This window comes from Gallus gallus, chromosome 5, assembly GCF_016699485.2.
Source record: "Gallus gallus isolate bGalGal1 chromosome 5, bGalGal1.mat.broiler.GRCg7b, whole genome shotgun sequence".
NCBI classification, from domain to species: domain Eukaryota; kingdom Metazoa; phylum Chordata; class Aves; order Galliformes; family Phasianidae; genus Gallus; species Gallus gallus.
Window position 1 is genome coordinate 22,443,984 of NC_052536.1, and position 26,277 is coordinate 22,470,260.

Here is a 26,277-nt window from a genome sequence, read left to right on the forward strand (position 1 = left end):
TTTTTTTAACCCAAGAGGTTTTTCCAGTCTCAGGCTCTGAACTAACTAGATCACTGCTGGAGGAAGGCCCAGCTGCAGTGAGCAACGAAAACGCACATTAAAGGACAGGGTCCTGCAACTCTGTGAAGGAGGACACTGACCTACCTATTACATGCTGCTAATCTCAGCAAAGATGAGTACAAAATGGTAGACCGAGGACAAATAAATCTAATGGGCACAACAAGAGATTAACTCCAACATGCCATAAAAAAAATAAAAATGGAAAAGAGGCATACATGGATTACAGTGATTCAGAAATTAATTCTGAGCCAGCAAGATAAGCCTGCTACAAAGCAGGCAAATGACATCCTGGAACACATTAATAGCTGTATTGTCTGTGTGACACAGAGGCAGTGATTCTATTTTCCTCCCGATAAGGGAGGACACGTTAGCCAAAAGACTGCACCTACTTCATATACTGTACTTTATAAAGCAGATGTAAAAAAAAAATCAGAGGCGTTCCAAAGGATAGAAACAAAAACTGGAGTCTAGAAAGCATGATCTGGATGAAAAGACCAAAGAACCCGGGCATGTTTAGTCTTGAAAAGATAACACTGGAGGGAACAGAACAGTCTGCTTGCACCAAGTCACAAAGAAAGAGGAAAGCGCTCAACTCTTCCACATGGCGGAATCGGCTCAATTAGTTAGCATGATGTGGCTTGGACACGAAGAAACAAATTTAAATAGTGCCAAAACTGTGATATACTGAAACAGGGTACGCAGAATCTCTTATAGTGGACTCTTTTTCCTTTTTGGGGGGAAAAAAAAAAATGGAGTAAGCACTCGATTCAGATTCTCTTTTATTGCAAAGATTCAGATTCTCTTTTACTGCAAAGACTAGATCCTATCTTGAAGTCCCTCCCTGCCCTACACCTGAGATCCTTATTCTACTGGCAGGTCCCTACCAAAGGCTGAAGATCTTCAGCTCCAAGTCTTTCAGAATTGAGAATGGTGACTGACAGAAGCAAGGGGCATTTTCAACTCACAGCACTCCATGTACCAACCCATCTCCACCAGTGCAGTGAGCAGGCACTGGGCTGATGGGTGGCAGTGAGAGTAACACTGCCAGAGACACTGCCCTCTGCCCAGCTCTGCTGTGCAAACCCCTTGTCACCGGAACACACCTGGGATGCTGACAGCTCCTTCGGTTACCCTCACCAAGGTTCAGGTCTCCTCCACAGCTATGCGCTCAGACCCTCAAAGCTACAGTAAAACAAAGTCACTGAATCTCCCAAATTTCCCTTTGTAAAACAACAGAACAAGAAGATAAGATGGTCTGCAAACATCAGCCGTCCCGTAACCAAAAATACTTTCTCCTGTCCTGAACACCACACAGACTGAAGCCATCCAGCCAGAGGCATTTGCCCAGGGAGGTGCAGGGGCTCAATGGGCAGATCACACCATCCCTTGGCCAGGCATCCCTTTCAACCCCAGACTGTGTTCGTGACAGGATTAGACCTTGAAAATGGCTGAGAACAGCTCTCCTACAGGAAGGGAAGCCACTGCAACACAACGTCAGGATTTGTACTACCACCACCACATGTGTGTGAAGATGCAAAGAACACACATAGCACAACGACTGCTCTCTGCAGCCCAGCAATGACAGACAGCAGCACAAACCGGACTCTTCTGTGATATGGCTGCCAAAAAGTTAACAACTTTTGGAAATCAATCTGGAAAAGAAAACACAACTGATGTAACAGGTCCACTTCTTCCTTAGTTCCCCCTGCTCAGAGCCCGGGTCTGCCCTAAGTAACACCTGGGAGGGTCTCTGAGCCAGAGAGATCCCAGCTAGAGGCAGAGACATATGGCAAATGGCACATGCAGGCCTCTGAAAGCAAGCTGCAGGTATGGGTTCACCTTTCTCCAGTAACATAAAGCATCTTCAGAGAGAGACCGTGGTGGACAACTGTGGGTCATAAGTGACTGAAAACCAGCTGCCCTCTCTCATCGTTGTGTCAGTTGACCTCCCATGACCCACAGATCTTTCTCCTCTTGTTATTCACAACAGGGGCAAACAGCACATTTCCCCACACCTGCACCAGCTGACCAACATCACCCTGTGCCTCAGCACCACCTCATATCTCCGGCCATAAATTCCTGATGCTTACAAGCACCTATGAAGAACACGGTGCATCACCCTGCACTGATCTTTGCGCTTGGCTAATTATTCAGAGCACATTTCCAGCATTTGCTTCTTCCTGACACATCATAACCGCCTGCCCTACAACTGGCAGGTTTTATCCCTTAACCCCTTTGCATTTCTGTCTCATTGCTGCACGCTCCTCAGGACACATTAAGTTTATTTACTGTTTTTAAAGTCTCTGAAATCAAACTGTCTGCTCATGAGATGTATTTAAGGGGAAGGAAGGGAGCAATCAAGATGTAGTCCTAGGATAAAAAAAAAGCTCAAGAGAGAAAATAATACCCTGCCACTATAGTTGCAGAGGTCTTTACCTACCCCTAATTTTAGACATCAGCATCTGTTTCAGGAATCCAGCTAGGGAAGTCTGGAGAAATTTTGAGAGAAAGCAGGTTTGGGTTCTCAAAGATCAGCAGCCACTAAGAGGCAGAGACATAAACCAAGTTTATAAGAGATGTGCTTTTTCTCATGGAGGGTATATGGGTTATTAAAAAAGACACACAAAAGAAGAACAGGCACGGTAACATTTGCTCATCAGTTTTGCCAGAGTCCCATCAGTATCCCCTCTCCCAGCCATGCTGAGATCACAACCTGTTCACCACTACCACCAACAGCACCCTCCACAGCACTGCGTGTCCCGAGCCGGTCAGTGAGCTGACCGTGCAGTCCACTGTGACCACGATTCAGAGCTGGAGTAGCAGTAAGGTCCTCCCAGCTCTGGAAGAACAAATGCACAGGAATCTGCCATTTAGACACACCTGAGTGGGCAGAAGGGAGACCAAACACCAAGCGAGGAGCCCAGCTGCCACAACCTCTCACAGATACTGCCTTTTTGGATCACACAGAATTCAGTTCTGTCTCAGTACAACTGCTCACTGCCACACAACGGCCTTTCAGATGTTGGCAGAAGGAGGAAAAGCTCTTTGTAACAACTCCTATAAACAACTGATCTCCCTGGAAGCCGGCTGCCTAGTCTTACAGTTGCAAGAGAGTACTGCATGGAAAAAAAAAAAAAAGTTATTTTCCAGGGAGTGAACATAACTTTCAGCCAAAAAAAAAACCATACAAAAATCTCCACACACCACCTCCCTGCATCAGCCCCGCGGAGAGCTCTGAACTGCTGTTAGCCCTGACCCCGCACACCCGGTGTCCGGAGCACTCCCTCCCCTCCCGGTCACTGGCAGCCTGCAGCGAGCCGCGCTCTGCTGGGACTCCCCCTTTCCTCCAAAAGGGGCAAATCAGAGAGACATCAGAGCACGTGCAGCTATAATCCGGAGGCGCACAGGACTCGGAACGATGGCGTACAGCAGCACGGGGCGGACGAGACACCTGGCAAACACCTCGTCTGTTCCCGCGGGCGATTAAAACACGGATTCAACGCTCCTTCCCCATCCCACCGCTACCGACCCTAAAGGAGGCGCAGCCCCGCTCGTCGCTCGGGGTGGGATGGGGGCTCTGCCCCCCGCCCGCTCCCAGCCGCACATCGCCGGCCGCCGTGCGGCCCCACCGCTCTGTCTGCGGGCGGTGACCCGCCGGCCCCGCTCTCGCAGCCGTTCCCATCGACGTCGCGCCGGCTCCCGGGGGGGCGGGCTTTGTTTTTCCATCAGAGGAATGCTGACAAACGCAGAACGAGACGGAGCCGCGGGGGGGGGGCAGGCAGCCCTCTGCGGGTACTCATCGGCCGGGGCCCCTCGGGCTCTCCGGGGCCGCGCAAAGCCCCCGGCCGCCCCGCGCGGCGCTCCCCGCGGAGCCGAGCGCGCCGCAGCGCACAGTCGCGACCGGAGTTACTTCCCAAACTTTGTCCGCCTCATCCCGCCGGGACGCGACTCTCGGCTCCGGGCACTGCGGCGGCCACACGCGTGACGACGGCGAGCCGGGACCGGAGCGATACCGGGAGCGGGGCTCACGGCTGACGGCGGCGCGGACCCCGGGCCCGGCCGGGCGCTACCCACCGCCGTGCCCAGCGGTCGGGCCCCGCCGGTGCCAAACGCGGCGCCGCCGCCCCCGCTCATCCCATCCCGCCGCCGCCCGCAACTACGCTGCCCCTCCCGCCCCGCGCCCGGAGTTACCGAGCGCCGCCGTGCCCCGTTCGGACGCTGCCATCCAGCCGCCGCTCGGCGCGGGCCTGCCCCGCCCGGCGGCCCCTCGGCCCCGCCTCCGCCGGCCGGCCACGTCGGTCCCGGCCTCCTCGGCTCCAGCGCCGCCGCCCCGGCGGGGACACGCCGCGCGCGCTTCCGGCCACCACCGAGGGGGCGGCGTCGGGAGCGCTTCCTGCCGCCTGAGTGCCGGCACCGGGCGGCCCGGCGGGGCGGGACGGGGCCACGGCTCCCCGCCGGACGGGGTGTAAAGACCCCGCTGCGGGACCGAAACAGCACCGTCTCGTGGGGATAACAGAGCTGGGGAGGTGCTTACTTTTATAGGGAAAAACGCAAGGAAGAAATGGGACCAGCGTGCGGCCAGCGGGTCAGAAAGAACCGCGTGGTGCGGGAGAGCTGGTTTGGGAATGTGCCCGTAGGGATTTGATTTGTTTAAATGGATTATAAATCCTTTGGGCTGCAGATGTTTAACAGTGAGCGCGGTGGGAGCTTGGGTTTGGGCAGAGTTTCTGGATCCTACTACAGTGGAGGAAAGTATGGCAGCCCCTCTAGGACTTACCCACCAAACGCTCGTAACAGATGAAACGACTTTACACATCCCTGACTCTTAGCAGGCGTCTAAGCAGGTGACTGCCCGACAGCCTTTCTGCGGCCCGGTCACACCAGGGCTCTGCAAGCACAGCTGCTGACCGTTAATGATGAAGAATATCTGTGGTTATTACACTGATCTGCAGAAGCTGCAACTGCTCCAGAAACTAGGTCAGCAGAGAACAAAGATTTACTTTTCTACAGGCTGAGCTAGCTCGGAGCTATAGTTTCCAATATGCTATCCAAAATACACTGACGTACCTTTCTGTTCCATCGCTTACCATTTTCCCTGAGATGCAGAACTTGCTTCTCGCCGGTTTCCAGAGCAAATCCCTTTCCTCACGGAGACACTGTGGATGCTGCCGCTCCCGTCTGCAGTCCCACCCGAGTCCATGACATCACCCCAATATCACGCCGTGGAGCAGCAGTTAGGAATGAAGGCAGCCATCAGCAGCCTGTGCCAGCTGAGCTGCTCTCTGCAGTCATGCAGGGGAAACAAAGCCTTGCACAGATGTGTTGAAAAGGCAGTTTGAGAAGTTTTATCTCTCTCGCTTGCAAGCGGAATGTTTATAGTGGGCGCTGAGTTCTGAAAGCAAACTTTCGTAGAAAAAAATAGTTGGCCTTTGGTTCTGCAGTTATGGTTCCTGTGTTCCACGGACGCTTCCAATTGCCTGAACAACTGCCTCCCAGAGCACAGCTCCCCGTGCTGCCGGGTCATATCTGTGATGGTCGCCATTGCTTTCCTCGGTGATCTGAGCCACACTGAGAATTTGGGGGTATTGGGATCCATAGTGGTATTTTGGGTTCAGTGAAGCAAATGGGTTTGCTTTGACTTCAGGAATGCAGGATTTCAGTTTCAGTTTGTAGCCTGCCGTAAGCCAACGCGGGGAGCACTGTGGATGAAATGTGCACTCAGAAGTTCATGCCACTACGCGGCAGCAGCTTCCACACTGCGCATCAAATGGAGCTCTTCCGCAGCTGGTGGCTGAATTCTCAGCTGCAGTGACGTTTTGGGAGCAGGCAGAGATCAGTGTGGCTCAGCCAGAGTCCGATGGGCTGGGGCCAAGAGCTGGGATTTTGTTACAACAGCGATGAGGCAACAGGAGCCAGGCACAGGGACCTCCTCTCACCTTCCCCGTGCCGCAGAACCTCTTCATCCTCATTTCTCCAAAAGCGACTTTAGGTTTCTGTATTCCTAATTGATCAGTGTTCTCATCTGAGAAGTAAAAACACAAGTCATTTAGAATGGCAGACTACAAAACTAGCCGGCATGCACCCAGTTCTCCTCCTTTCTCACCTGTAACCTGTTCTGGCCTCTCTAACATTTACACCTGGGGGCCCCCAGCACTCACCTGTGCTAAAGTTTGTGGTTCCTTGTGGCTTCTTGCTGGAGTGGGGCACTGTATGGGTGGAATGAAAGCAACTATCCAGAAAAAAAGCTGTGAAGTCCCTGAAGCTCACTGGCATGAAGTGAAGGCAGAGGCACGGGGTACACCTCGTGCAGAGCCTCCAAAGGTTAGCATGGTGTGCATCACAAAAGCCATGAGATGTCAGTAGAGCTATCCCCATACATTGGGCGAGTATGTTTTTAATGACAAAATTAGTTACTGGAAAACGACAATTGCTGCAAACGACGTGATTATCAAAGTGTAATAAAAACCACAACTACTTGACATGTGATTGCACTATCAAAACTAAGTACTGGAATTAGTAATGCATGTCAGGTCGATAACAAGTTTAATTCAATCAAAACCGTGCCTAATTGGCTGGGTCACCAACCAGAAAAAAAAAAATAATCCATCTGGAGCACTCGGGGTGAAAGACTGGTGGAATACATATGAAAGGAGGAAAGCAGAGTCGGTTACTCTCGCACGTCTGCTTGCTTCTCGAGACTTCGGGGGTTTGGCAGCTCGAAATTGCTCTGGAGCGGCTCGATACCGCCCTGAGGAGAGCGACGGTCTTGTGGAAGCTGTAATTCTGCAGAGACGCCGCAGGGAGGTGCCACCTGCCTTCAGAATGAGGCGGTCGGCCCCGCACCAAATCCTCGTTTTCCTTTCAGGGTTTGAAACCGAACGGCTTTCAGCGGGGAAATCGGGATTTCACCAGCATCGGGGCACAGAAGATGTACAGCACAGATTGTATCTGATCTATTACAGAGCCACTGAACATAGGCAATTACACCCAAGGATAATAACACACGAGTGGCCTTCGTAAAATCTCCAAATGCAGCAGGGAGTGACACGGCATCCTACCACGATGCCTGCTAACAACCCGGCACTGCCATTGCAGTTCCCTGCTCAGAGCGTGCTGTCGCCAGGGCTTCGTGCACAGCCAGGGCTCGGGAGTGAGGCCTATATGGCCGTACCGTGGTTGTCTCACATGACAGAGAGCAGATGTGTAAGCCCCATCCTTTAGCAGATCAAGCCCGGGGAAGGTGTCAGCCTCCCCACCTCCGAAGCTCTGGGGCTGTGGGAGACTGTCAGGCACAGCCTCAGAGGGAATAAGGCCCTGGGTGTCTCATGAAAACCTTGCCAGCTCTCGGTTAAGGAGAGGACTCAGGGGCAGTCTGGCTCCCCAGCCACCGCAGGAGATGGCCTCTCCTTGGAAGACATTTTAAGCGGCTGAATTTTCACCACAGAACATGCTGATAAAGGGATTGGAGTGGCTTACTAAATTCATGCTTCCTTACACCCAAGTGTGTTCTCTGCACTCTGTTCCCAGGGCATTTTTAAGCATTTTTTTTCTCGTTCTCTTTGAAAAAGGGTGAATGGTGTGTGCTAACTGCAAGGAAGGTACCAGAGCCTCAGCAAAGCGCGTGCAGAGGGCACATAAAATACCTGATAGGAGCATATGTATAAGAGCAGATGCTAAACAATGACAAATGGAACGTGGACAAGCAGAAAAACTTGGAGAGATTATGAATGTGGATAGGGCAGAAAGAACTTTAAAAGTTCTTCCCAGTAGGGTGGTCAGGCCCTGGAAGAGATGGGCAGGGTTGCTGTGGCGTTTCCCGGAGATACGACCTTGAGCGACCCGATCTACTTGTGAAGCTCCACTTGGAGGAGGACACTGCACTGAGTGACCTCCGGAGACCCCTTCCAAACTCATATCTTCAACAGTCGTCTGGTTCAGAAAAAAAAAAAAAAGAAAAAAGAAAAAAAAAGTATCAAGGAGAAACAAGCAAATCAGAAGGAGATCCCTCTGAGTATGTGGAAGGAGATGTGAGGCCCTGGCAGTAGGCATTTTTGATGGGAGCCAAATGCAGTAATGCTACTGCCTGGAAGTCCTGCTCTGACTCATCCCAGGACACATTTCTGCAAGGCACAGCAAAAAGGAGAAGTGACTGCTGATGCCTGAACGGTGGGGGAGGGGAGCTGGCCCCATGGAAGCTCAGAACAGGGAATTTTAGTCTTACTCATCATATTATTTTTACATTTGGTTTTTCAGATGTAAACCTCAGTGTTTCTGTCAGCATGTTAACTCTGTGAGCACCACAAATTTGTCTGCTAGCCCCAGTGTCTCCTTTATGCCCATTCCCATGTACAGACACAAAACTTCCAGCTGGGAGCTCTCTTTGACTCACTACAGCTTATTAATGCTTGCAAGGATTAAAAGGAATGCCACAGGAGTGCTGGTTAATCTGGGCAGGTTTCAGTGTAGTACTGGAGAAAGGAGGAGAAAAATGGGCCTGGTCTAGGAAAGACATAGCCAGAGCCTGATGAGTTAAATGAGGCAGATGAGATGAAGAGAATTTATGCAAGTTCACTGACAGTCCTCCTGAAAAGGTGCCCTACCTAGTCTTAACAAATGTAAGCAAGAAAAGGAAGGGGAACTTTGTATATGGCAATGAATGACAAAGCTCTAGGAGGTCAAGCAGAAGGTAGACTTTAGCAGAAGACCAGCATGGGTTTCTTCCTTGCTAAGGCTTCAGACTTAAATAATGAGGCCACAATCTAGTGTATCAGTATGTGTGTGATACGCACTCCTTATGTTATATCTAAAAGTAATTAATGTTGTGTTCTAAACATGAAGGATGTTTTTCTGATGTCCTTCAGTGTTCAGAAATGAAAATCACTGTACCGTGATTTTTTCAATCTAACACATTCTTCATGTATACAGGATACAGCTCAAAAGGCTGTAGCTCAATATGGATGTTTCAGTATTAGTGTTGCAGACACAAATACCAAGATTCACACTTTTTTTCTCCTCATAGAGTGAGGTCTGCATCTCTTCACAATGAGACTCTTATTCTGAATTCTAGTGCCAAGATTCACACTCTCAGCTATTGCAAGTAGTGAGACCTGTGCTGTCAGCTCCAAACTACACAGTGGTACATATCCTTTAAGTGGCACAGTAATCACTTGTCAGGGCTGTAAGATTTGTGTTTACAATCTAAGACGTGGCATCGAAAAAGGGTTAAATATCAAGGCCATATAATGAAGGGGGGCACATGGAGTGCAAAGGGATCCCCAAAGCAGTGATGGTGTGATTCTGGACAATACCCTCCACAAAGCCATAACAGCTGGAATTAAATTGTCCATCTTCTTAAATGCAGGAGGATCCATTATTAGTATTCCCCACTCAAATTCTAGGTTCAAGCATTCTTGTCCACTCCATTTTCTTCTTATAAGGACCACAACTGCGTAGTTTTGAAGTCAGTAATTTACAGTCTTATTCCAGACTCTTGGTGAACTCACACAATCTCCCTTTGGCTAAAATACAAAACTTCACAGTAGGCAGGTACAAACAGTTCTCTAAGAAGACCAAGGAGAACATCTCCTGCTATGTTTGAATTTGACATGCTGCATTACAGAATTCATTCTCCAAGGTGGAAGAATACTTTAAGATTAGGGTTTTTCCATTTTTATTTGTCTACAGTGACAGAGGCTGTATGAAGCTGGCACTAAAGAAGGTGTCACAGATAGCAAAGGTCATCTGAGGTACTTAAAAGTAGGTGGGGGAAGCCCTTTTTTCCCCTCCTCTTGCTGGCAAAGAAGCCCAGGACTGGAACAATAGTGGGAGTGCCACCGGCAGACATTATTACATAGGAGGATTCAGAACAAGAATAGCAAAGAGAATTGCCACTGAAGCTCAGCTGGCATTCGCTGTTACGTAGTCATCTGAGAAGCTTGAAGTTTTGATTAAACAGAGCAGTTTACATGCAACACTCATCATATCAGCAATCCAGTACAGAGAAATGTTTTCCTGCGGCTATGGGTCAGTGGTGAAAAGTTGCATGCAAAAGTACATTTAGCAGAGACCTCATGAGAAATGATTAGAAGAAAGAACCAAGCAGCACAGGGGCAAGAAAGGCTTTGTAGGGATGGACTCAAACTAAGTCTTAGGAGGAGACAACAGGGAGTCAGGCATAACATCTCAAAGATGAGGTCTAGAAAGCTGATCTTAATATGAACGGTATCACACTGATAGAGGAAATATAGCTGAGAAAAGTTGTGAGATACAGTCCTGCTAGACCATTTTATTTTCCCCAGAACTTCACGCTAAGTGTTTCGTACTTTATCTTTCGTTCTGTGTTCTGAGAAGCCATACCTTCTGGCATAATGAGTTCCTCTGGAATCTCAGTGTCTTCTTCCTTCAGAAGCTTTCTGTCATCACAGTAGGGCAGCTTGAAGAGTCTGGAAACACAGAACTGATGTAACTGAAAAACTGGAATACAAAACAAGAAACCCAAATTAATATTATAAGGATCTAAAAATGTTTTAATGAACTTTACACTTTTAGCTTTATCTTGTATTTTTAAGCTTAGCACATTTTGCACCATCAGAAATGGGGGATGCTCTGAACAGTGCACAGTGCAGTTTTTCCATCCCAGGCATTTACTTAGACTAAGCAAATTAATCTGCTGGCTGGCAGACCCATCAGCCCAGCAAGGATCATAGATCTTGAGTCTGAAAGCTTATCAATCAGTCTAATTTCTTGCCATTGCCACAGGCCGGTTCTCAGCAGTCCAGGGCTTTGCTCCCCTAAAGCTTGGCTTGTCCTACACAGCTGCCCACCTCTGATAACACAGCTGAGGAGCCCAGAGGAAGTTGTACAAGATGCTTTTGTCAACACTCCTTCCCACACATACCATCTCTCATCTCTTTTGTTACTGTAATTTGACATCAGAGCTGCTGAATCGTGATATGGGAGTCATAAAAATGTTATTTATGCTGAAGAAACGAGGGCCCCTCCCTTTCATTGTTACCTGCTTGTGTCAAAATGCAGCCACTGATTTTTGTCCTAGCTCTTCCTGCAGAGGTGCTTCAGGTGAAGCAGGCTGAGTTCTCCTCATTCAGGCTAGGATGAAATACATGAGATTTGATGCTGTCCTGTACTGGTCTGCTAAAAGACAGCTTTGCTGAGCAGATGCTGTCTGGACAGATCGCTGTGAAAAGTCACTTAAACACATTACCAGTGTCAAAGACATCTGCCTACAAAGTTAGAGCCCCAAGGGAATTTTAAAATGACACACTGCACATTTAAAAAGTTGGCCTCCCACACAGGGGACTTATTTGCACTGCAAAAATGTTTTGTGAGGGTGCTTAGTTACAACAGGCTTTATTCCCAAGCCTGTATATGGAGCTGAACTATGTTTTGCCTTTCCAGTGCTGTAACCGGACTCCCCACAAACCAATTTTGAGCGGGGACATGGAAAAGGAGGCATGGGCTAGGATTTGGAAAGCATTTGACAACATGGAAAAACAGAACACAGGTGAGAACAAAAAAGAGGCAGGGTGGGCCATGCTTAGAGTCAGGGAGGCACTGATGGCCAGAGACAGGGAACTACAGAGGAATGAAATATTATGAGTCCACAGGACTCCTGGACTTCAGATGACACAACGTGGGTAAACTATGTCAAGGAGGAAGTCTGAGAGGCCTGGAAAAACACAAGGAAAGGAAGAGATTATTATTAAGCTATCCAAAAGCTTCAGCATTATCAACATTTTCTATGTATCAAGTCAAACATTTAAGGCTTTTATGTGGAAATATGTGCTTTATGGACTCGTATTTTCATCGACCGTTGAGGTATAACTTCCCTACTGTAAACTAATGCATAGATTCCCTATAGTATTGCTAGATATGAAGGGAAAATTTCCTGATGTTGACTTTTTAAATGAATTTATCAAGAAAAACACCTATAGATCTTTTACACAAATTCAATTTAAAACTGTGACATCAGTTAGAAAAATCCAGGAAAAATCACAGATGAAAATACCTTTCTTGCAGTGGAATACTGTTCTGTTGTTCTCTTCCAAATTCTCATTTTACAACTAGCCAACAAAACAGACTAAGCCGTAGTCAAAAAGAAAATGTGGAATAGCAATAAAGATTTCAGTTCTTCATCAACTGTCAGCCTTCCCTACTATGACTCACCCTGGGGTTATCAAAATACATAATGAATTCAAAATAACAAACTACTCCAAAATTATGAAATGCTGTTTTTGACACAACATTGAGTTTCAGCACATTACAGAATTGTTGTTGCTGCTATTGTTATTTTGGCTGTAGGTGAGCACAACTGTGGGACAAAATGATACCTGTGCCAGAGAAGACATTAACTTAACTTGAAATCAAATGTGACAGTGGAGGAATAGAAATTATTGAAAAAAAATTACTGTTGAGAAAAAGAAGATAACTTTTAAAAATACAGGAAGTGAGTTCCATTAATCGTGTGACTTAGGTAATGTGAAAATATATTTTTGAACAACAAATGAAGTCATCTCTCTTGTTCAGTTTGACTGTCATTGTTTGGCTCATGGCACACTAAAATACAGCACAAGATTAAAAAACTTATTTGTCACTAAAAGGTTAGTTAAAACCACCCTTTTGAAATCCTTGGCACATGCTTAGTAAAGACAGCACTGGTTCTGGCACCATATTTCCATTAAATGTTGGGCAGATTCAAGGAGTGGGTGATTCATGTCCCCTAGCTGATAGACGGTGAATGACAGAAGAGACAGCTGGAGGAAATCCTTCCCTGCTTATTTTTCCAGACCTGCATGGATTTTAAGCTCTGTAACACAATTACAGCTGACTCTTTGCTTTGTGGTAGTAGCATTTAGTGCTTATGTTGTATTTTTTATCAACGGATCTCACAACATTTTACTCTTTTTTAGATGCAGTACATTATTTCAAACAAGGCACTGAATATGCATTTCCCCACCCCATGTCTTACAGGGGAAATAAAGGCATAGGGAATGCAAATGACCAGTTAATCAGCTGAGGAACTAGTAAATTAACCCAGTATCCTGGATTACAAACAAGACGTCAAGCAGTGGATCACACTCTCAAAGGTAGCATTTACAGTTACATTCTCTTTTATGAAATCTACCTTTCCACAAAGACAATGGACATGTTAATTAATTAAAGTGGGATTTTTGAGGATTGAAAGAGCAACAAGTAGCATGAGATCTCTAAAGAGACGAGTGCCACAGTGTGGTTTCACACACGCACAAAGATAGGTAAAGGTAAAGAAAATCTGGGGATTTTAGAGAGTGGGGGGTGATATTATTGGAAGCAGCAGATTAGTCACCTTTCATGTTGAGGAGGACTTATTTATAGCCCTTTGTTTTCCACATGGTTTGCTGTGGGACTCTGACAGAAAACACATGGTCTTCTGTGTTTGGCAAGATGTGGAAGACGACAGACTGTGCTTAAGAGCCAGACAATACTACAGATCTCTTATTTTGTCAGTGCAAAAATAGTTTTCCAGCTAATGCTCTTTGGAAAAAAAGGTCCTAGCAAAACAGCCAACCAAAAAACCCACACTCCATCAAGTATCTTTAATAGTTTGTAATAACATAAACATTTTTAATTTTGGATAGATTCATTTAATAATTTTGGACATTGACTGGCCATGAGATTTACCCAGCTACACATGGAACATGTATTTTGGATGTTATCATTGGAAATTATTTGAAATTGCTCAGCTTATCAGTGGGAAATCAGGATGACCACAGTGCAGACATGCCACGCAATCTCTAAAATTTGAGCTTGTGTTTATCTGTGTAATACTCTCTGTTCCTAAGGAGCTGAAAGGATAAGCATATGGTCTGCAAAATAAATCTATAATATTTGAGGCTTAGTGGGAGATTCGTTCTTTGACCAAAAGGCACATACAGTCTTGCCAGCTATTTATTTTCTCTAAAGTTTAAGACGCACGTCAATCATTCAACAGATTGGCTGCAAAATAGCTGTCCCTATTCATCATGTACCCATCCTAGGATGGGCTTTGTCATGCAATTGAATCTGCTGTAGAACAACAAAAGAACATCACTATTTGGATAATACAGCACAAAATGGTAGCCTGAGTAGTTTCTTAAATACAGAGAATAGGCCTGTTTCTGTTGCCCAATGGGCACAAGAAAAAGTGAGGCAGAAACAGATCTCTGAAAAGGCTTTTTCCCTGAGAGTTTACTAAAGAAGCACAAATCTGATAGTCTCTTATATCATATCTGACATGAACTAGCTGCTTTTGCAAAGTCTGCTAGAAGGGGCTGGCCCTGCTAACAGGAGAGGAGATGGTCTCAATGCACTAATGGTTCTTTCCATCCAAATTTCCTGTGTGTGTCACAGCTGTTGGTCTGTGCAGCTGTCTCAGTGTTGGTTTTTTTTGTTTTGTTTTGTTTTTTGTCTTTTTGCCTACTCCATCTCATGTTTTTAAACAGTTCATCATTTTATGTTGCAGATCAGGGAGGCTTCAATTTCTGTAGCACACCGAGTGTGAAACACTTAAAAAGTAAGTATCTGCCATGTCTACAAGTAATTCAAAGTAAACACCAATGCGTTCCCATTCAGGCAGACTTACGGCCTTGGCTTTAGGTCTTCCTTTGTTTCCTCTTTGTTTTCCAGGCACTTATCTCCCGCTAAAGGCTTTAGAAGGCCTCACTCTTCATGAACTGCAGTAAGCACCACTCTTCCCCAATAGAGATGATTTTCAGGAAGTGCGTTGAAGTGTATAATCAGTTTCCCTACATATCTGCAGGGTTAAGCAAATTTTAGATGAGGAGGGGAGTGAAGTAACCTTTTAGAGATGGAAGCTGCTACCACTCTCCACGTACTGCAAATATATTCCCCTGGGGCGTAGGGTGGCACTGTTCTTAGCCATGAGTGCCCACTGGCAGACTGAACCAGGTGCTATCACCCCGATTTCTTCAGCTTTCTCTCATTTCATTCAGCAGTTTTCAGTCGTATTCACTTCTCATCACCTAAAGGTGAAGGTAACAGCTAGACAAAAAGAGGGGACTGATGAAAAGCCCAGCCCCACCATGCCAAAGCTCAGAGAAGGCCATATGTAGCAGTTTAGTACTGGTTTGTAGGCACATTGCTCCATAATTGTTAGTCCTCATGTTGCCCACACATCTGGTGTTCCTGTCATCTGTCTTTTCCCTTTCCATTCCAAGGACAGACAGACCTCAGTTGCTGAGTGTTGCCTCGGTGTAAAATAACACGTGGTGCTTGTGGTGTGGGAAGGAAGCTGGCTGTGAGAGATAAAAGTTGAGGTTAAAAGCAGACCTACTGTTATGCTCCTGGGGTTTTGCTGCTCTTTGTATAACCTTGGTGTGGCTGAGCGATACAGATCAGCACTACCTATTCTGATAAAATCCATCCACCAGAGGCAAGAAGCAGCCCTACCTCCACTTCTTTTTGGAGTTATTGCTGCCCTGGCATTCCAAAGGATGGCTCAAAGGTTAGTTTTCCATTACGTTTCCTAAAGACAGTGACCAAGTTTGATTACGGCTCAGAGACTTAGAAAGGAAACTGAAGAAGAAATATATCAGAGGAGCTGCAAGAAAGAAAAGCCTGCTGGGAAATTCCAAGATTGCCACAAAACAAAGAACAGTCACTGAGAATGTTTGTGCAAAACCACCATCTTCTCCTTCCTTCCCACAAGGACTACTGCAACTCACTTTGAAAGAGAAAGATAGATTCAGACAGCAGGAAGCAGTTCACCCAGCTGTCCTGCTCTGCAAAGCCCCACTGCTTTACTTCACCCAAACCAGTAGGCAGGCAGAAATGCAAAATCATACCATTTGCGACCTACAGAAACAAAGCTCAGTGTTTGCATGGGTGGGGGAGAGATATAATCAAGCTTGTCACCAAATGGAACAAATGCAGGGTATAAATGGTCTGGTTATTTTATCTTTCTCCTTTCCCCTCCATGCAAGCCTCCTATAATTCTAATTGTTTTTCTTTGTAAGAAATGTAAATTATAAAATATAAATGAAGCCCATCTTAATTGTGCATAGTCACAGAGACTGAAACTAATGGTTCTGAAAAATGTTGCACCAAAAATCAATCCAATTCTTCAGCAGATAATAATATTAAAAATATACAGGACAGGTAGCACTGAAAAAAAAAAAAAAAAAAGAATATCTGAGCTGATCTCCTCAAAGGAGTCCTTAACCCACCTTGAGAAAGATCTTCTGAAGTTTTACACAGTAATAATGGCTTTTTTATGCTCCAGAGGCTACAAAAGAAGCAAGTGTGGGCTTAACACTCGGGTCTATGGCAGCTGCAGCCTCTCCCTTAGCAACGTCCAGAGCAGAACAAACATTGTCCAGTCATTCTGTCATCTGATTCAGACTCAAGCTGTCTCCTCAAAGGCAGAAAATACTGTAAACAACTGCATAATTGAAACCTGGGAAAAAAACATAATTTTAAATGAGGCTAAAACTGCTAACAGTTTCACAAGGGGAAACAAAAATCTGTTCATTCTCTAAGTTCGGCTCTATCCACAACTTGAGTTCTGTCACATAATCACATAAGTGTGACATAAGGAAATTAACCCCTCTAAGTAAAATTGAAGGAACCAAAATAGAGCTGGCATGTAGAAACCCTCTGTCATTCAAAAGACATAACTGGCATACTGTAGATACTGGTTTTATTAAGGCAAAGCAAAAGCATTTGCTTTGAGCTGTAAATAAAGCAATGTTAGTTTTTTTCTTTTATGTTCTTGTTACATCATGAAAAGCTGAAAGTATTTTTCTGCACTGGTTTAGCTTCAAAAGTATTGATAATCCTATAAAATACTTTGTGTATCGCATGCAGCTCTGACAAGGATTATTTATTGGAGGAATACCTGGTAGCCTTAATGTCCAACTGATAGTACTTGAAACCAAGTGAGAGAGAGAGCTCAAGATGTATGAAAATCAAGACTTGAGGGTCTAAGAGGTGAAAAATTGCTTTCCCTACACATTGAAAAGCTGTGAAAAAAGGTAAACATTTAAATTCCCTATCAAGTCCTGTAACTGGAGTTATCACAGATATACCCATCCTTGCATATCTCATGGGCTTTTTTTTTTTTTTAATGAATGAAACAAAATTAGGTTTCAATTAATGTTTTGGCCTAAACTTGAGTTGAGAATTGAGAAATTGATGGACTAAAATATGCTAGTATGAAAGTGATTAAGCTGAATTTTGAACTTCCAATCCTCATTTCTTTCTTCCCTTTCTCCATTGCTCCAATCCTTCTTGTTTGTTTGTTTTTCTTGGTCCATCAATTAACTGTGCCAGCCAACACAATAAGCAAATAAACCTGAGCTATATTTCACAAAACAAGTTCTGAGTAGTTGCAGCCTGGGAAAGTTAGGCTATAAGGTATTAGAAAGAAGTTACTGACTATTGGAAACAAAGCATAGATACAGAGCGACCACAGTGATTACCTTGCTACTGAAATAAAGAGAACAAATTAAGATACAGAGACTGCAGAATAGTTTAAAAAAAAAAGAAGAAAGAAAAAGGAAAAAAGAAAAGAAAGATTATAAAGTAAGAAATGTGTGATATGGAATGGCTACTGAAAAAAATGATGCTTACTGTTGCTATGCATTTCTGATCCTTACCTGAGGCCTTCTTTGTAGTCTTGATAGCAAGAGTGGAAAGAAAGGCAGAGGAGTAAGCTCAGCAACTGCACTGGCAGAGTCATAGGCAGGAGAGATCAGAGTAGCTTGTGACTTTGACAAAGTTCTCCATAAAGAAATAGCAAGAAAAAAAATGGAATGAAGTGCAATCAAATGTAACTAACTTAGCCTGTTTTAGAGCACATTTGGGTCTTAAAGAATACTGACTATTTTCACATTTTAAAGACTGTTTTCCATTTTCAAATTTGCACCCATATGATAAAGCTTAACACAACTTATGCCTTCATTCACAGGTGGAGATTTTTCTAGCCTTAAGGGCAATTTTCTAACTACTTGAGCTGTACATTGCTGTGATAAGTCCAACCAGTCAATGCCTTCTCCAGTGAGAGGCCCCCAAAGTCTTTCTCACTACAGCAATCTCACAGCTTCCTAAGCACTTAGAAGTCACCAGTCCTGAACACTTTCTGAGTACATTTGCATAAAATGTACCCCTTCCCTTCTATTTCTTGCCTCACACTTCACATCATTTTCATACTACATATTAGACCACTAATAAAGTACAATTTTCAGAAAGCGTGATCTAGTCTAACAAACACGTGAAATATATGAGGACTTAGATCCCTGGTTTCCCTGCTGATCTACACTAGCTTTGTATATTAAAGTAATAAGAGTGAATGGTAATTTGTGATTTTTTCCTTTCAGAACTTAAGAAGTTCTTAAGAAGAAGTGCCAGAGTTATTAATACTAATGTTGGATAGGCCGAAAGCAGAAATGCAATCTCCATAAATGCTAAGTTAGAAAGAGGTGAGGATGAATATCAGACCTCTGGAAGACATCTGGAAGCAAGCTGTGAGTTGTAGTCAAAGCTAAATAAAGTAACTGAGAAAAAAGTGGTGGAATGGTTTATTTCTGAATGTTTGGTTTCTGGGATAGATTGTCACATGAACAGACATTTTAAGGATGTCCTCTGTGCTCAGGACAGGTTATTTTTCACATTTACGTGGGCATGATAAGGAGTCCCAGAAGGCCAATTTTAAATGAGAGCTGCTCTGAAAGTAATGCTTCCTATTTTATTATGTTGGCCCACAACATAAGAGGTGGACGTTGGTGGTACGGCAGTAGAGGTTGAACCTTCCCACCAATATTCCATTACACTTTGTTGCCTTGGTGCCTGCCACAGAAGGCTGTGAAGTCTGAAGAAAGGTGTGTCACTGAATTTCTCCATGCAGAAAAAATTGCACCCATTGACATTCACTGATGGTTGCTGAACATTTATGGGAACCAAACAGTGGATGTTATCCCAGTGAGACAGCTGGTGGTGCATTTCAGCAGTGGCAACAGCAATGTGAAAGACAAGCCACCTTCCAAATGGCCATGCAGACTTTTACCAGTGCAAAAATGTAGACTCTTGTTCACTGTTGGTAAAAATGCATCACTATGGTAAAAATGCAGTGACTATGTTGAAAAACAGTGTTTTGTAGCTGACAATTTGCTCTATCCAACAGTGTTACTGTACACTTTGTTGCAGTTTCCATGGACATTACTAGAAGGCATTACTTTTGGAGCAACCTACATATATGCACAACATTCCCACAGGTACAGAATCTGCTTCAGGTCTTATGTGATCTAGTTACTTTCCTGTATAGATGCAGTGTAGTAAGACATGTCTTGGAGTTAAAGGATATGATAATTTGTCCACATAAAAATACTGATTTAAGAACTCCATAGAAGATCTGTAACAAGTATGTGAACTGGGAGATTATGCTGGAAACAAACAGAAAGCTGGTAACACTAGACAGGAAAAGACACGCATTTACTGAAGACCAGCCACCAAGAGAAAAGGATAACTCTATCCCAGTCATCAGGAAAAAAGAGCAGAGCAGTACTCTGTCCAGTAAACTTAATGATTTTACTAATATTTTTAGAACTTTCAAAATATCCAGGAGGAAGAGCGAGTTGTTATATCAAAATTAAGAGAAACTGGATGTGTTAGTACTGGAACAAGTCATGTTGCTAATCTCAGTGAACACATGGAATGAAAATGTATTTTATTGCAAGAAAAAACACGGGATATTTTTTAAAAAGTAGTTATAAGCTTTAGAAAAATTCCAGAGAGTGCAGTGTTAACAGAGTTAACGTAATGAGGGGAGTTACAGCTGCCTGCTGAATGACTGTGCAAAATAGAAGCAATCTGTATATGATGAGTTACTTCAAAATGAAGTATTACGAAGTTTTCATCTCAGATTAAGCATTTTCAAAAGTAAGCTGGGTTGAAAGTCACGAACTCCACACTAAAGCAATATGGAGAACAGAAACCAGGACAGAAATTCTCCAGACTAACAGTAGCCAGTAAAATATTCAGTTTATTTTTGGTAGAACTGTATTTCCATTATCATAGAATAAGACCACTTGAAACAAGGCAGACAATGCAGATACTTAGGACATTACACTAACAGCCAAAGAGATGGACATAGCATTAATCCTTGCTGCCTGTCTTATCTGTCTGTAATTCACGTCCAAACAAGATTGCTTAAAGATATTGCATGTAATTTTGCTGTTTGAGTAAATCCAAGCTAACTTCCGAGAAAGATTCCTCTAATGTTCTGATGACACTGTCTTCATACTTTTATTCACTTTCTCTGTAGGACTTTTAGCACTCTTTCAATATAGCTATTAATATTCCTTGTTTTTTGTACTTGTGAAGACCAGATTTCAGGAATCTGAACTTTCTATTTCTCTTTGGTTAGAGCTGGGGGAATAATTTGACTGTTACTGGCTGATTTTTATTTTTTAAGAATTTTTAAAACAAACAAACAAAAAACCAAACCAGGAAGGGTAGATAATTCACCTTCACCCTAAATCATTTTCACAATTCAAAATAGTTGAATAGTTGAATGAAACGTTACTTTCAAGTAAAAGTTAAAAACTTTTTCACTTCAAATTTTGAAACAAACAAACAAACAAACAAACAAATAACCCAGCTTTCAACAGCCTCTACTGCTCAACCTAAATAATTCAGAGAACTTAACAAGAATTTGCAAATAATTTATTTCCAGGACAAAGTCCCAAACTGCCCATTTACTGGACAAAAGGAACATCTAGCAGAAAAATAATGCCTAGCATCACCTTCCATTTCTGATCCTCTCCTGCCATGTATTATTGCACTTCTTTTACAGCTTCTTAAATACAAATTAAATTATTTAAATTCTTAAATACTAATTAAATACAAATGTATTTAATTTGAAGGCCCCTACTAAAATTTTACTTGCCCAGCAACCAGCACTTAATGAGGATTTGTTCCCCTTTGAATTTGGAGAAGAAATTTTTAAGATCATTTGTTGTAACCAAGCACAATAGAAAACCTCAAACTGCAAGTCTTTTTTGTGTATTGTATCTCTCATTTCTTCTGCCTCTTGTGTGGAATACCCTGTTCTTCTCTTTCAGTCATGTCCATGTCCCACAGCACCCTCAAGGAATGGTGCTTCCAACTCAGAGCAATTCCTCCTTAACATACATAGGGTACTTCTATTCTCTGCAATGTTATGGTTCAGCCTTTTCTTTGCAACCAAGACAGTGAGAAACAAGTTATCTTACTTAATAAGAAAAACATCTGAATCACAAGGTCTGCATACATATCTCCACCCTAAAAACACCAATTTCTTCCACGTTACCAAGGAAATGAGTACACAGTTAATCATGATGAATAAAACATAGTCGTCTCCATCTTTTCTATTTCTATCTATCTTTGCCTGTCAGCCCTACAGACAAGAAGCTACTGGCTGCCCTTCTGTACAAGTTTTGGGGACGAAACAAAATAACTGAGAAGAAATATTTGTTCCGATAACAGCGTCCTACTGAAGGGGATTGAAGCTGCTGTAACTGAAAAACACAGGACATGTTGATGACTGAGTTAAACTCTAGGCCTCAGAAACTGAAGATTAGAATTGCAGGCACCCAGAAGTCAGCAGATTTCTCGTCTCTTTCTCTGTGTACCCTACAGTGTTCTGTTAACATTTTGCAATAGGTTCAGCAGCTAAGTTTTCTGGGGTGTGTGTAAGAGCACACCACTTCCTGTGGTGACCGTTGTGTTTCCTGTTTTCTCAAGGCTGATGGAGACGAGCTGGCGCGGCTGCTGATTTTGAAACAGGGGCAGCTGCATGATAGTCTTGTGAGAGCTCTGAATGAATCACCATCCCATCCTTACAGAAAAATCCCGAATCTTTCCAGAGTTGGAACTCTAACTTTGGTGGTGCTGGGCTACCTGCTCACGCGCTGCAAAGAGACTGGGGAATGCTCAGAACGCCAAACAGTAAGAAGTCAAGAGGCAGAACACAGCGGGTCATGAGATTGGTCCAGAGATCATAAAACTTCTGGAAAAGAACTTCTGTTCACTGAGATACAGCCCATCTCCACAGTAACATTTTCTTTTTTAATATGAAAATCACGAAGCATCAGAAACCACAAGCCAGTAACAGTGGATGGACAGGAAGGTTGTTACTGAAACACAGAACTACCTTTACACAGACATTTGACCAAAAAACATTCAAACCACTGGAGGGTTCAAGGATACACTAAATTCAGTTTGTTGATAGAAGAACCTATTTTGGTAAAAGACAGACAAGGAATATAAATTGACCAATCAATCAATCAATAAATAATTAAAAAATTCTCTGATGTAGTATAAGGGATGCAGAATAAATCTATCTTGTTACAACCTTCCTCAGCAGGTATTATTAAAACTTTCATGTCAATATGAGATATTCTTCATGCCTATTTACAAATAACTACAATATAACCAGGATCACTGTAAAGGCTTCCCTGAGCAGGACGCTCTCAAAACTGAAATGAATAATTGAAGCACCTGCTTAATAGACAATAAATAAATAAACAAAGCAAAACAAAAGAAAAACCCCAGAACATTTAAATTCATACTGTACTTTGAGATCCAGACTCACATTGGCCCCTAGATTGTCTGGAAATTTGAGACTGACACCTGTTAGCTAACATATGCTTGAGAAATCTTGCAGAGACAAGATGACGTGCATTTTACCATGCAGTAAGCTCTCTGAATTAAACAGTAGACTTTCCTCTGTGATTTAACTTATCCATCACAGCATCAGGCTTTTTTGACAAACTAACCTAACTTTTTTTTAACCTTTTTCAGTTCAGATCCAAGCTTCCCTGCCTGTTCCAGTTTCACAGTTACAGCCTCAATTCACTGCTGTTGTCTTCACCATCATCCCCCAAAGCAGACTAGGTCTACATTGTGGAAACAGTAATTACACCAAATGAAAAGGAGACAGTGAGAAAATACAAGCCTAGAAAACCTCTCTTAAGGCTGCAAGGAGCAACATCAGAAGGCAACATTGGTGGGCCCCTTCTGGGGAGCGATGTATGGTCCTGACATTTGGGGCTAGACCAGAAAGGAACAGAGACTTCTGTTTAAACAAATAGCTCTGTCACTCCTTGAACTTGCTGTAGATCTCCTGCCTCAAAGTGATCATATGTTTAATTCAACTGATTTCCAAATGTTTATATTGTGTTGGATGCTTTTAATACACTTAAGAGAGAATTTACCATTACCTACAAGCTAAAACCCTTGCACTTAAGTAGATACCTACTTTGACCACACACTACACTGTCTAAATTATTTCCAAATACTTTCCACTTCCTGGACTTTTCCCCTTTCCTGCTCTTGCCTGGTCCTCTGTTACCTTCAACTGTGTTTTACACAAATATTTAATAGAGATTAATGTCTCCTTGCTTTATGAACTCTTGCCAGGGGCCTGCCCTGAGTCCTTTCACAGAGAAGTGAATATGAAAGAGCTTGGGTTCCTCTCTCTGCACGGCATTTGTTTCACTTTCACCTGTTTTCACTCACTGGTTTAATCCGAAGCTATTTGAGCTCAAGTATAGTGTTCCTGAGTTCCCAGCTCATAAGACAAAAACATTTGCTCTGCTGGAGAAATGCAAGAAATAAGGACAAAGTGTTAGATATCTTCCTCTTCTGGCTTAGAGTCTCTACTCTCATGTGATGGTTTCTTCAACTCCATTCTTTTCTGAATATCTCACCAAGCTTGCTTAGCAGTATCTATACAGGGTTTTGCAAAGAAAACGCTAGAATAAGAAATGGCAAATCCTAGTCTTCTCTCCCATACCACTGAGCAAAACTCTTCTGAGAATAATGATGAATTATTAGATGACATTTGATTTTCCTTCCTGGCTTTAAAACCAGAATTACTACAGTTCTCAAGCACATACATCATTAAATGCCTGTCACACTGCTCACTTTGTAGCTACAATTGCTATTGCAGGGCAATTCCTTTTAACCTCATCTGTGGTGTTCACATACTACAGAGGCATAATGGAGAGACAGGTCTTAGGGGAGGAAATGTAATGCTAAAAGACATGGAGGGTGGCAAAATAGAACACACACCAGTTTTGGATGACATTATGAATTATGCTAACTTTTGCAAAAAATTTAATAGTGTTTTTTGGAACTGAACAGGAGGGATCAAATCACATCACTTTGTAGTTATTCATGTCCAGCACTGGCTCGAAAACTTCTTCATGAGGAAATAGGCCTTCACAGACCTATGTGATAAGCCTGCCCAGACCTTTAGAACCACACTGCATGAGTGGCAGGGTTCATACTGACCAGAGAGGCCAGGCTGCTATGTGGAAACTGGCTATCCAAGACTGCTATGAGTCCATGGCTAACCATCAAGTCAACTGTCAGTATGCTAGGAGGAGTGGGGGAGGAGGGTTGCAGTTCTGTTATGAAAGTTGTTTATCCACTGATTATCAGCAGCATGAACGTACATGAAATAACAGCAGGTTTTTACAGAAGGAGCCTCAAAATTGTATTATGGTTAAAGACGATGCACTGTGTCCACATTTGGAGCTCCAATAGAGTGAATAAGTTAACTAAAAACAATCTTCCTCATCTCATCTTCAAGGCTTGATAAATTTAGACTGATGAACACCAATGCGGACAGCACTAGCAAAGTGTGGGATGTGGGACTTCTAAGGATATCATGTACTTACACGGTTGGGCACCCTGGAAACTTACTGTTTCTCACAGAGATAGGCATCAGAAGAGTCCACTCTAGACACTGGTAGTCTGCAGTCTTGTCCTTTCACATAATATTAGAATTTTTGCTTCAGATGATCAAGTTGCATGTGCATGAATACAAGCGCAAGCTTATAGCTATCAGTTAGATATATCTTAAGTCTGTTAAAGAGGAAAAGTTGCGGTGACAGAATTTCCTCGAATTAACAAATTCACATTACTGCATAAAAGGAGTAGCAAAATTTAGCAGTGAAGTGTTGCAAAGCCTATTTCTGATTATTTTATGAATAGTTTTACTTGCAATTTAAGGGAACTGGACAAAAGGGAAAAACGACTGAATAAATACTTTCCTGAAATTCCTTTCATTTTCAATCAAGTCCAAAGCCAGTAAACTTACTCCCCTGAAACATATACACAAAATATAGGGATATGCCATCTCTAGATTTACCAGCATCCACAGAAGGTGAGGCTCTGCTGTAAGAAAGAGAAGTCCTCACCTGTGCAAGGCTGGTGACTACAGATCCTGCCTGTGATGCATGTGTATGTGTCAGAGCCCTGGTATTTTTTGGTTAGTTGGTATTGAGTAGAAAGTGTGCCCTTTATCCCTGTACAACTGAAAGAAAGCTAAAGAATGGTAGAACTGCATCCTAACAGCCACTTTTTTCCATAAAAGGACCAAAACTTCGTCTGTAAAGAGCAAATAACAGGGAGAAGGTGGCTTGGGGATACTTGCACACAAAGACTGAAGAATCAGAACTGCAGAATTACACAGTCACTTTAGAACCACTTTAGATGTGCTGTTGATATTGATTCTAAGTGGATTCCCTAATGACAAATTAGCAATTTCTGACTGCTACAAAAATGACCAGTGTAGTCCTCACTACAGACTCTAGAAGATGTTTCCCAAGAGTGTGCTAAAACAAGAGCATAGCCCTGCTGGCTGACAGGATTTGTGAGAAAACTGTCCTAGGACAGTTCTCCAGGGGATGTGTTTCTTTCTGTGCTATGAGCTGTCACAAAGCACATCTATCCTGAGTAATGTATCATTGTGCAGAGATCTCCAAACTGATGCCTGAAGTAGGTATGTGATAGACAGTGGCACGGCTAGAATCACAGTTGAGCTGAAGTTTTTTCTTAGTTCCTTACTATATGGGTACACCAGTTTGTCCAAAGGATCTTGAAGATGCTGCTGTAATCTGGGGCCAGGGTAATTCTACAATGGACCTATAAAGTATTTAGTTTTATTTTGAGGATTGAAGGTCCCCATGATGTCTAAGGTGTGCATTCAGAATTGTAACAAGTAGAAAGACAGCTCAGGGAAAAAGACCCTGAGAAACTACAAACGCATTGGCATTTAAGTTAGCAGCTATTATAGTTAATCTTGTATGAAGGTTTATTGCTGCAAGATCACACTATAAGGAGAATCTGCTAGAAGAGCTTGTTTTCAAACAAATCTGTTTTTCTGAAGTGATAACA

The 26,277-nt window shown here is 43.3% G+C and overlaps 1 protein-coding gene and 1 long non-coding RNA gene across 19 annotated transcripts in view; one reads left to right on the forward strand and one right to left on the reverse strand.

Annotated features, from left to right (window-relative positions):
* Positions 1 to 26,277, reverse strand: part of SLC39A13 (solute carrier family 39 member 13) — a 144,236-nt gene that overhangs the window by 15,260 nt on the left and 102,699 nt on the right. For 4 of the 17 annotated variants that reach the window (XM_046941679.1, XM_046941683.1, XM_046941680.1 and 1 more), the window contains exons 1-2: positions 4,252 to 4,327; positions 2,501 to 3,176 (exon numbers count right to left, since the gene is read on the reverse strand). Coding sequence is in view for 1 of the 17 variants with exons in the window: in XM_046941675.1 (XP_046797631.1) it covers positions 4,252 to 4,876 (625 nt within the window). In the remaining 16 variants the exon portion in view is untranslated. Of the gene's footprint in view, positions 1 to 2,500; positions 3,177 to 4,251; positions 6,083 to 10,416; positions 10,534 to 11,074; positions 16,511 to 17,711; positions 24,964 to 26,277 lie in introns of those variants that run through there. The other 13 variants (NM_001008471.2, XM_040700919.2, XM_015287014.3 and 10 more) reach the window with 8 other exon arrangements.
* Positions 4,920 to 18,568, forward strand: LOC112532479. Of its 2 annotated transcripts, XR_005860539.2 has the most exons (7): positions 4,920 to 10,083; positions 11,476 to 11,581; positions 13,048 to 13,163; positions 14,558 to 14,608; positions 14,722 to 14,773; positions 16,921 to 17,087; positions 18,432 to 18,568. It is a non-coding gene; the product is annotated as an uncharacterized LOC112532479 (long non-coding RNA). The 2 variants fall into 2 exon arrangements; XR_005860538.2 differs by lacking the exon at positions 14,722 to 14,773.